Source organism: Ailuropoda melanoleuca, chromosome 12, assembly GCF_002007445.2.
Source record: "Ailuropoda melanoleuca isolate Jingjing chromosome 12, ASM200744v2, whole genome shotgun sequence".
Lineage (NCBI taxonomy): Eukaryota > Metazoa > Chordata > Mammalia > Carnivora > Ursidae > Ailuropoda > Ailuropoda melanoleuca.
The window spans coordinates 29,386,136-29,397,985 of NC_048229.1; the positions used below are offsets into that span (position 1 = coordinate 29,386,136).

Below are 11,850 nucleotides of genomic sequence, written 5' to 3' on the forward strand. Positions count from 1 at the left end.
CAGAATGGAGTTGAATTCTCAGACACATGCTGGTCTCAGAATTGCTTGGTGTTGTCATTATCCCCAGCACTTAACACAGAGCCTGGCACACAGCAGGCGATCGATAAGTACTGGTTGACTGAGCAAATGTTTTGGCGCCCGTGGAAGGCTGGGTTTGCCGCCGCTCTCCCCAGCGTGATGCCTTTCTTTCTTAGCCGGGTTTCTCGTTGGAAATTTAGGGGGTGCATCAGTGAAGAGTCCCTTGGCTGCAAGTAACAAGATAAATGGTGGCAAAATAAGTGCTGGTTTGAGGCTGGCTCAGCAACGTAGAGACCCCGTGAAGGACCTGAGCTCCCTGCGCCCTTCTGCCCGGCCACTCTCCGTGGGTTGGGACACTGTCTTAGGTGGCAAGATGGCTGCTGGAGCTCCAGGCATCACCTCTTCATACAACTGTATCTGAAGACAAAAGGAAGGGAGCGAGGTTCCCTTCCCACGCCCCTTCTCTTGACCAACCTCATGAGTAAGGAGAAAACTTTTCTGCAAGCCCATCGGCAAAATTCCGTTATTGACCCCAAATCACTGCACATCACTGCAAGGGAGGCTGGGAAACCAAACATCTCAGCCTGTATCGTGGGAGGCGGGTCTGATCGGAAAGGTGGAAAAAACTAAAGCATCTGTCTCAGAGAAGGAAAGGATGTGAGGTGTTCTGGTTAAAGATTGGGATGAAAGAGGCCTTTAGGGAAATAGAGGTCTTAGATCTTTTTGGAAAGGTGAAGGCTGGGGTCCTGGGTACCTGGATCCTCTATATATCTTTTTTATATCCGTTAGACCTTTCATTTCCTTTTTAATCACTAGTAAGAAACCTAACACAACTTGGCTTATACATATTCAGGGGACTGTATTGCTTATGTAAATGAAGGTGGGCATCAGGTAAGTTCTGATCCAGCTGCTAAAAGGATGTCACCGCGGACTCAGTTTCTTTAGACCTTCCTCTCTGTATTCCAAGGTGTTTCTCTCATTCTCAGCCTGTACATGCTATCTTCCCCACCACCACTTATCCCTGCAGACCCAAGATCTGCCGTGTAATGGGGAAAAGCAACTGTGCAGCTCTAGATAGACCTCCCATCATTGTGTAATGGGTCAATCCCAAATCTACCAAGAGAGAAGGTAGAAGTGGTGCTGGGAGGCACCACCAATGACCCTTTGCCCTCCACTCCCCCAAATCCTTAATGACCCTGACACTTGCAGGCAGAGACTTTGGAAAAAGGCGTTTATTGGTGTGGTGGTCTCAACACTCCCCATGAATCGGAACACACGGCCCCCAGGGCCCCCCGCCCCCTCCCTGGCATCCCTCCCCCACCCCTCCCCAACCCCTGGACCCTGGGGATGGAAGACAATGTGGGATGGGGCCCACGCCCCCGTCTGAGGTACAGTCACTGCCCCTTGCCCCCCTGCCCCTGCTCTGAGCTCCTCCTCCCCAAGTTCTGAGTAGTGTGGTTTGGGGCGAGTGTTTCTAGCGGGTCTCCCAGGAGTCAGAGCTGGTGACTTGACATCTTGGTCTGGACTGGGGATGTCTGTTGATGCCTCTCTCTTCCCCACTTTGTGTGATGTGGTGTGCCAGGATTGCATATTCCTACTATCAGAGCTGAGGTTACAGCCTCTCAGCGCCCCCTCCTGACAAGTTGCCCGCCCTCCGGGGAACTACAGATTGGTCACCAGCTCTAGGGCGGCTGGAGCCAGGGGGCTATTGCTGGTCACAGTCGCTGGTATGTGGGTGTGTGTCTATCGGAGTGTGTGTGAGGGCGGTCAGATCAGCCTTTGGGAGGAACAGTTGATGGAGAGGCCAGGGAGTGGTAGACCAGCAAGCCCACACCTGTGGGTGGCTGCAGGGGGCCAAGGGGATTTCGGGGGCGGGGTAGGGCAAAGCACTGGGGCAGACAGGTGACCACAGACACCAGTCTGACAGTTGGATGGAAGCACCGATTGGCCCAGATGGGGCCAGAAAGTCGGGGGAGGGGAGGGGGGCAGAGAAAGTGGGAAGGTCTCAGGCAGCTGAGCCAGTGATGGGGCCTCCGGCTACAGGCAGCCGGTGGTTGAAAGCAAGGAGGCCCAGAGCCAAGATGGAGATCCCCACCTGCTCACAAAGGCCGAATGATAGCTTGACAGGTGAGTGCGTGACATCCCTCCTCACTCCCAACCGCCCGGGGAGACACTCTTTCAACAGGGAGGGGACGGGGTGGTGTGCGTGCATATACTGGGAATGCGGGGAGCCTGGAAGACCTCTCCTCACAGCTTCTGCCACAAAGCCCACATACCTACCTCCAGCCAGAGGTGAGAGACAGCAGCACTGGGGGCAGCGGGCGTGGGGGTTTTCGGGGAGGGAAGATGGCGGAGCCCCTTCCCCCCCCCCCACATACACACAGGCAGGCTCATGCTCTCACACACCCACTGCATACACACGATCCAGTTGACAGCCTGAGCTAAGAGAGGGGTGTGGGGTGGCCGGGGGTGGGTCACAATCGGAAACGTGAACGGTGGCGACAATGGCTGTAGAAAGATGCATAATTTTGCGTTATCCCTCACAGTGATGGGTTCTCTAAAGAGCCTTCCTCCTCCTCCTCTCCTGCCTTCTTCCTCCTCCTCGGTGGCAGAGAGCTCTTCCGCCCCCTCAAGACCCACGGCGCTTGCTCTCCCTTTTTCTCTCGCTCCCGGCCTCAGGCCCCGCGCAGGGGGAGGCGAGCTGCACTGGGTTCTTCCTACATCCTCCACCACAGCCAGCCCAGGGCGGAGAGGAGGGTCAGGGGCCCCGGGGGTCTCGGGGCCGAGTTCTCCAGGGATCCTGGGCCTGGGGAAAGAGAGAGGGTCACGGGGGTGGCCTGGGAAGGGGAGACCCCGTGTGCGTCTCACGGTGCCTTGCGTCCGCCCTGTCTCTGAGGGTCTCTTTGAGCGTCCCTCTCTAGGGGCCTTTCTGGGGCTTTCGCTCAGTGGGCCTGCCCTCCCCACTCTATCTCGCCGAACGCTGCTTCTCTCTGCCACTCAGCCTCTCTCTCTCTCTCTCTCTCTCTCTCTCTTTTTTTTTTAAAGATTTTATTTATTTGACAGAGAGACAGCCAGCGAGAGAGGGAACACAGCAGGGGGAGTGGGAGAGGAAGAAGCAGGCTCCCAGCAGAGGAGCCTGATGTGGGGCTCGATCCCATAACGCCGGGATCACGCCCTGAGCCGAAGGCAGACGCTTAACGACTGCGCTACCCAGGAGCCCCTCAGCCCCTCTCTCTTATTCCCTGTCTTTCTCAGATCTTCACGTCTCTTATACCCTGTCTTTTTCAGATCTTCACATCGTACAGTTTTGGTCTATCCGGTATGGCCACGAAGCGTCTTGCAGTGAGCACGGCCCAAATGGTACTCTTGACTTTGCTCCCCGAGACTGGCTACTGCCCCCACCCCAATCTCTCCCCACTTCAGTACTTTCCTACTACATTTCGGTTCTCCCAGCTACTCGAGCCAACACCTGGGATCGCCATGACGCCACTTCCTTCTTCCCTCCACCTTCAAAACATCTCCTTGATACAGGGACTCTGCCACCGCTCCTGGATTACGGCAGTAGCTCCCTCCCTGGTCCCTCTGCCTCCATCTTGCGCCCCCTACAGGCCATTCCTCAAATAGCAGTCAGTGATTCTCCTAAGAAGCGTCAACCACTTGGTCAGTCCCCAGGGGCCGCACCCTGTAGTAGAATAAAATCCAAAATCCTTTCTGTGGTCCATGAGACTTTGCCTCTCCCTTCCTGCTTAAACTCAGGCTCCACGGTGATCACTCTGCTCAGATCATGCTAGCCTCCTTGCTGTGCCTTTGCAGACATACACCGTTCCCCTTGCCTGCAAAGCTCTTCCCGCACAGCTTGGCTGGACTGGGGGCTTCTTACCATTCAAGTCTCAGTTCCGCCCCCTAGTGGGCGCTCAATGAATCGACATGCATTGAAGGGATGGGTTTCTCGCTCAGTCTCATTGCTTGGGTCTCAGCGTCCGTCACCTTCCCAAGCTGGAGATCTGTCTGGGGCAGTCCCGGCCCGCTCCCCGGCCCCCGCCCGCCCCTCTCTCTCGGACTCACTCAGGAGCCGCATGGATGCGCTGGACGTTCCCAGCCGGTTGGCGGCGCGACACGTGTAGTTGCCGTAATGCCGGGCGCTCACGTTGGCGAAGAGAAGCATCGAGCGGGTGCGCTCCGTCTGCACCTTCAGGCCCTCGGCTGTGCCGCTGATCAGCCTGCCGGGTATCCGGGTCAGGGACCGGGCCGTGGGACCCTGGCCCGGGACCCCCTCGGGGCGCAGAGCCCGCTCCCCTCTCCCGATTCTCAGGCTCCCCGATTTCCCGGAGACCCCGCATTCTGCTCCCTACCCTAGAGACCCCTAGCTTCGGGCTCTAGCTCCCCATGGGTCCCTGACCACTCCCACAGACACCCCTCTCCAGGCACCCCTGCCCCTCAGGGTCACTGGACTCTCCCAACGTGTGCCCCCAATCTCTACAGGCTCCCAGACCCTGCTGGACCCCAACCCCAATGGTCCTCTGAAGCTTCCCCACCACATCCTCAGCATCGACCCCCCGAACTTCTCCCTGAATAGCCCAAAGAGACCAGGGCCCCGACATTCATCACTGTGGAACCCAAGTTTCTGGTAAGCCCCCGAGACCTCGCTGGGGCCCAGCGGACCCCATCCCCTAGAAGCTGGGTCCCCCAGTTCTCGGGATCTAGGGCTCGGCTACCTTCCCCACACCCCTTGGCCCGCCCCGGTGCTGTCCTCACAGTCTGTCATCCTTGTACCACTGGAAGTCCGCGGGGGGCACTGCCATGGCTTCGCAGCGCAGGAGGGCAGCCCGGCCCAGGGCCGTGCGGGCGCTGGTCACGTCCGTGATGGTCGGAGGATCTGGCGAGGGGCGAGAGTCAGTGACTTCTCCCAGCGAGGCGGGGACTAAGGAGTTCTGTCCCCATCCCCCTCCTCCCTCCTTCCCAAGAGTCCAGCACTTCTATCCTCCTCTTCAGGGACCCAGAGCCTGCCCCCCTTTCATGCCCAGGGCCAAGGGCCTCACAGTTGACTGTGACCAGCACACGGCGGCTGTCGGGCGCTGAGTTCACGCCGTTGTGAGTCACGCACTCATATTCCCCGGCCTGGCCTCGCTGGATGTCGGAAATCTCCAGGATCTCGCCCTCCGAGGTGAAGCCGTCTGTGTGGGGAGGGAAGGGGAGGGGGCGGGGCCGGACACAAACACTTAACACGGGACAACACGGGCACAACACGGACACACATCAGCGGGGCAGGCACCGCAGGGCCTGGAGTGCCCGGGTCAGCGAGAGCCAGGAGGGGTTTGCAGGGGTTTGGGGCGGGGTGTGTGGGTCCCCGGCCTGGGATCTCCTGCTAGGGGTGGGACAGGGAATGAGGGACTGGGGCCTAGTAACTCGTACCCAATGGGGAGGATCCTAGAATTGGGGATGCTGTTGCATTCAGGGCTCTGGGAGCTCATGATTCAGATCACGAGATGCACAGTATCCAGTGGGGAGGATCCCAGGATCTTGGAGCTCAGAAAGATCCAGATAATACAGACCCCCGGAGGGGGCGGGTCCAGAGTTCTGGGATCTTATTCTTGGGTTCAGGGAATCAGGATCTAGTATATGGGATCAGCAATCCAGTTATCTGGGGGCTCAAGACACATCACCAGGTTCAGCAGACCCTTTGGGACTGAGGGCATCCAGGGATCCAGGATCTCAAGCCTAGGATTGTGGGAAAGGACCCAGGATCTGAGACCTAGTTACTGGGTTCTGGGGTCTTGGGGGATAGACTGATTGGCACCATTGGTCTCTAAAGACCCAGTGAATGAGGGTCTAGGGATCTGGGGGATGGGGTGAGATCCTGGGAAAAGGGTGGTGGGTGTCTAGGATCTGGGATGTCACGTTCAGGTACCTCGGTGCTATGTTTGGGGGAAGCCTAGAGTAGTGGTTCTCAGCTCCATCACCAGAACCCCCTGAAGGGCTTGTGAAAACAGACTGGGGGAGGGGGGCCTGTAATTCGTTAGGCCTGGGATGGGCCCAGAACGTGAATTTCTAGCAAGCTTCCAGTGGTGCCGATTCTGCTGGTCTGCGGCTGCTAGTTGTCACCTGACTTAGGGTTAGTAGCAGGGATTCAGAACCCAAAATTGAGCCGGTGGGGAAGAGACCAGGGGTACTGGGGTGGGGACAGGGGGCAGGCTGGGGTCTAGCAGGTGAGTTAGAGGAAATGGTTCAGGCCTGCAGGTGGCGAAGGCTCTAAGGCTCCGGGGGTTGCTGGTGACATAACGGGAACAGGGTGGGTGGGGGAAAGCAAGTCATGACAAGGGTTTGGGGTGATGAGAGATGAAGGAAAGGGGGACTCTGGAAATCGAGCTAGGGGCATGGGGAATCGAGGGGCCCAGATTGTGGAGAGGGGAAAGGGGCTTTGGGCCAGGGGTGGGGTCCTCACCTCGGAGCTGCCTCCAGGTGACTGTGGGCTCCGGCCGTCCCACGGCCAGGCAAAGCAGGTTCACGCTGCCCCCCTCATTCACGGTCACAGGCGAGGAGATGTTCACGATGCGGGCGGGGACTGCAGGCCGGGAGGGGAGAGGTCAGCAAGAGGCTGAATATGGCCTCCAAGGACCCGGAGCCCCCGCCCCAGCCCCTCCTCCCTCAGACCCAGGGGTCCAGCCAACATGCATTCTGTCTAAGAATTTCTCTGTGTTTCTCCCTTGCCTCTGGGTCTGGCTCCTTGTCTAACTGCAGGTCTCTCTCTTTCCTGTTCTTTCTCAGTCTCTGTCTGTCTGTCTCTCTCTCTCCCTTTATCCTAACTTGGTTTCTCTTCCTTCTGGTCTGAATTCCTCCCACCTTATCTCTGTCTACTTTATTAATTATTATTCTTATTTTAAACAATTAATTTCTTTTTTTTTAAAGATTTTATTTATTTATTCGACAGAGATAGAGACAGCCAGCGAGAGAGGGAACACAAGCAGGTGGAGTGGGAGAGGAAGAAGCAGGCTCATAGCGGAGGAGCCTGATGTGGGGCTCGATCCCATAACGCCGGGATCACGCCCTGAGCCGAAGGCAGACGCTTAACCGCTGTGCCACCCAGGCACCCCTAAACAATTAATTTCTATAGCAAATACTCATACAGTGCTTCCGGCGTGGTAACCCTGTTCGAAGCGTTCTACACAAATGAGCTCATTACCCCTTCAGCGGCCTGCCACGCCCCGGGGTAGGTGCTGCTGTATTCGTCCATTCTAACGCACATGGCTGTTTCTCCCACCCATCGGAACACTGTTCCAGTCACGACGGCCGGACAACACAGGGCGCCGGGGCTTAATTGGCAGGGTTATTTTTCTTTTCTTTTTTGGCACAGCGCAAGATAAAGATGCCCCTTCCAGTTGACCATGTCTTGGATTTGAGGCACGACAGAGTCAACCCCATTTTGCAGATGAGGAGTCTGAGGCCGCCCTGCTTGCTCAGGGTCCCTCAGCACCTGGGGGTCTGGCTCCCGAGTCGGGGCTCGTCATGGCCCCACTGGGCTGTCTGTGTCTCTGGGTACTTGTCTCTCCAACTGCTCCCTGCCCTCCAGCCACCCGAGCTCTGTCTCCTGCTGCTCTGTCTCCTGCCCACCCCTCCCTCTCTGCGTTCGGGGGCATCCAGCCACGTGCGATGTGCTCTGCACACCTGACTTATTTTCTCCCCTGGTCCCTGCAGCGCCGCCCCGTTTCCGGTACCAGCTCTGCCCCCAGCTGAAGGTCTCAGCTCAGACATTGTGTCTGGGAAGCCGCCTCCTTAGAAAGTCAGCTTCCAAAGGGCAGGGACAGCCCGCCTGGCTCCTTCTCCACCCCCAGGGCCTAGAGCAATCCTGCACATAGTAGGTGCTTGATCAACAGAGCTGAGTGAATGGCTGCAGCCTTCTCCCAGCACCCCCTCACCCCTGCAACTCTCGTGCCCTAGAAGCTGTCATGTTGGGGGGTCCCCTTCTGGGTGACTGTCCCTGCTTCTGCTTGGCTGAAATCTGCGAGGGCGGGGGGTGTGTGCCCTCCACACGGTGTATCCCCAGGACCAGGGAGCGGACAACTGGTGAGGACTCAAGGAATCCTCCCCCCCGCCCCGGTGCCCTCCTCCCCGCCGCCACCCAAAGCCCGGCCGAGGGCTCACCATGGACGATGAGGTAGACCTGAGTGGTGTACGGCTGGTGGCGGGTCTGGAAGGAGCAGGTGTAGAGACCCTCGTCGCCGAGCCCCACCTGGGTGATGAGGATGGAGAACTCCTCGGGCGTGTTGATCAGCAGCTGCACCCGCGGGTCGCTGGTCCAGCGGTCATTGCCCGCGTACAGGATGTTGGAGCGGTTCAGCCAGGCCACGCGGGTCACGTGCTCGTCAATGAAGCAGCTTCAGGGAGGACAAGGAAGGGGGGTTCTTCTCTCCCCCACCCCAGAAGGCCCTCCGGGTTCCTCCATCCCGGGGGCTTGGGGGTGGGGAGAGGAAGGCCCACTGCATCGCCAATTCCCACTGAAGCCCCGTGAGGCAGAGGTGACTGTGCCCATTTTACAGGCAGGTAAACTGAGCCTCAGGTTTGAGCCCAAGTGCACAGCAGAAGGGTAGCTGATGGTTACCGAGTGACAGTTGTGTGCTACAGACTGGAAAAGTATCGGGAGCACTCTGGGAGAGACAGGCAGGGATGCAGAGATGAGCGGGAGAGACCCAGGGAGAGGGGGACAGAGGCCCAGGGGAGGGGCAGACCCAGTGTGGGGAGCAGCACCGATCGGGGGAAATAAGCCCGGCTCTCATCTGTGAAGTGGGCACAGTGTGCCGTGCTCATGTACAAAATCTTGCATCCGCAAGACAGCCCTGACAGTGGTTATCATTCCTCCACCCATTTGACAGATGGGGACACTGAGGCCCAGGCACGGATCCAGGCCCAGAGTCCCTGCCCCCAACCACCTCTGCTGACGGACAGGGGCCAGGCTGTGCGTGCGGGTCGGGATTGTCTTGCTGAGGAAGGTGAAGGAGCAGGACTGGGTGATTTCAGAGTCCCCGAGATGGGAGGTACCTGAGGGTGGCGTTGTCACCTTCGCACACTGTGTAGTTGTCCGCAGGAGAGCTGAACTCCAGGCTCTGGGACAGCAGCCCTGCGGACAGGAGGGGCAGCTCAGCAGGGACTGGACGCGTCTGCACACACGCGCACACGCCCTTGCAGCCACAGACATTTCCCACAGCCCCTGGCACGCACATTCATCGACGTTTCCAGAGACGCACGGCAGGTGCACTCAGAGCAAACACACGCAACACGTTCCTTTCTGCACGCTCACGCCGACTCAGACTCGGACACACACGCCTACACACCTCCAGAGGCACGGAGACAGCATCCCAGTCACAGCACACACACACGTGTGCACACACACATATTCACACATACGTGTGCAGATACACAATTGCATAAACGTGTATGCAGACAGACACACACCGCAGGCACAGGTACAGGTACACGTGTGCATGGGAATACACGTACATATGCACACACGTGTACACACAGATGCATACACACATGCTCAAAGTTCGAGAACACAGAGCCATGTACAGGTCGCACAGACGTGCACGTACGTGGGCACGCACACACATACCTGTACACATATCAATGCAGAAACGCGTGGAAAGACACACAGAGCCACCCACGAGTGTCCGCAGATGCACAGACACAGACGCAGGCGTGTACCCGCTCAGACGCACACCTATCGCAGATGCAGGCACACCCTCAGGCCCCGTGTACAGCCCTGCACATGCGCCTGCCCGTGCTCGCGGGGCACACTTGCAGGCGCACGGCCACGCCTGCCCACGCCCTCCCCGCAGCTCATGGGCACCAGCGCCCGGCAGAGCCCCCACCCCCACCTATTCATCTCCGTGGACCGTGGCCAGTGGGCTGGCCCCGGGCCAGGGAGTGGGGGCTGGGCCTGCGGAGGCGGCGGATGGAGCCGGCACCAGGCGGGGGAGAGGAGGCTGGATGACCTTGGATGCCTGGGGAAGGAGGGCCCTGCGTGGGGCTGCCCTGCCCCCGCCCTGGCACGGGCAGCTAATTAATCTAATGAATTAATTGCCCGTGCCGCCCCAGTGACTCCCGGGGGCCCTCTCCATCAGCAGCCTCTCAGGACCGGGCTGGGGCAGAGCCAGTGCAGGGGGGCTCCCCAGGTCCCAGGGTTTGGGGTGGGCCCTGCAGCCCCTCGCCGTGGCCGGAGTCACTTCTGGAGGCAGGGAAGGGGCCTGCCTTCCCCCCATAGCTGTGCACACACAGCCCTGGTAACAGCAGGAGACAGCCGGGAGGTGGACACACACAGAGACAGACACGTCGCCAGAGCCCAGGGAAGACACCCAGGGCCCCAGCTGCACCAGGAAACAGTCCCACGCTCCAGCACCCAAAAGGCAAAGGGGCCTGCTCAGGGACCCCGGTGCACACACGCTCCTGCTGACCCACAGCCCAGGACCCACACCCAGCAGAAGGTCACCCCCCATGTACAGCTAGACCCACACCGTTGCACTGACACCAACAGCCCCCCAGGGCAGGTGAGCCTACATGCAACCAGTTACAGCCCCATCTAGGGGGCCGTGTCTCTTGCTCTCTCACACACGCACGCGGGCCTAATCAGTCACACTGACACCACCAGCCCAAGGGCCATGCTCGCCACCCTCCACCCCTGCCCTCTGGAGAGTCGTGCAGAGAGCTACCGCGCACAAGGAAGCAGTTACACTGTCACAGCCTCTCAAATACAAAGGAGTGCCCTGGGCCAAGAACCGGGCGCAGGCCGTCACGCTGTCACCTACGATCAGATCACACACGCACGTCTGCACACACCCACGCCACAGGGCTTGGCATACTCCTGTTCACACACTCCCGGTCCCGGGCTTCTCCACTTTGGCCCCACTAACGTTTGGGGTGGGCTGCTTTCCCACCGTGGGGAACCGTTGTGTCCCCACACGAGGGATGGTGGGGACCCCGCACTGCAGGACGCTCAGCAGCATCCCCGGCCTCTACCCACCCCACACTGGTAGCTCCCCCCACGTCACAGTGGTGACGCCACACCTGCCTCTGGACGTTGCCAGATGCCCGGCAGGGGGCAAAATCTCCCCTCCTTGCCCGGTGACAGGTCCAAGGTTACAGGAGGCCTAGAGGTGAAGACGGAGCTGTCCAAGGTCCCCCAGTCTTCAGGGACCCAGGGCTCCCGGGCCGCACCCAGCTGCTGCCCACGGGAGCTAGACCCACAGACACAGGCAGGCAGGACCTCAGTCCTACGTCCTGGCAGACAGAATACAGACAGACACATGCTCCTTCCAGAAGGATCTTTCCAACACTCAGAGCTGCCCCCACCGCTCACATGGCTCCCTACTGCCCCCAGGACAAAGGCCCAGCCCCTCCACCTGGGTCCGGGGCCTTGGGGTCACTCTCCTGCTTTGTGTCCCCGCGCGCGCGTGTGTGGCCCTGCTCCGCGTTCCCCACTTTTCTCCTCATCCCTCTGTCCCGCCGTTTAAGACAAAAATGCTTCTCCTTCTCCAGGGGCCTAGTGTAATGAGACCCCTCCTAGGAGAGACAGCCCATATAGCTCCTGCCCTGCTCCCAGGGCACCTGGGGTCAGAGTCATCTGGCTCCCCCACCAGCTCCTCCAGGGCAGAGCCAAGCCCAGACCATCTGTGTCCCCAGCACTCCCAGCGCGAGGCTCAGCTGAGGGCGGTCCTCTGAGATCAGTGCTGGAGGAATCCATGTCTCCGGCGGGTCTTGGATTTTTGGTCCCTGTGTCTATAAATTTGGATGTCGTGAGTCTGCATACCTGTCTCACACAATTCCCAGGCTCCAGGATCAGGA

At 59.3% G+C, this 11,850-nt stretch overlaps 1 protein-coding gene across 1 annotated transcript; it reads right to left on the bottom strand.

The window, feature by feature from the left end:
* Window positions 1-1,313: 1,313 nt before the first annotated feature.
* On the bottom strand, window positions 1,314-9,720 carry IGLON5 (IgLON family member 5). The gene is made up of 8 exons (XM_002927930.4): window positions 9,623-9,720; window positions 9,052-9,130; window positions 8,158-8,390; window positions 6,461-6,580; window positions 5,058-5,192; window positions 4,774-4,894; window positions 4,084-4,238; window positions 1,314-2,824 (listed from the first exon to the last, which is right to left on the bottom strand). The coding sequence occupies exons 1-8, from the start codon at window positions 9,630-9,632 to the stop codon at window positions 2,736-2,738; spliced, it is 942 nt and encodes a 313-aa protein (XP_002927976.2). The 5' UTR covers window positions 9,633-9,720; the 3' UTR covers window positions 1,314-2,735.
* Window positions 9,721-11,850: the final 2,130 nt, after the last annotated feature.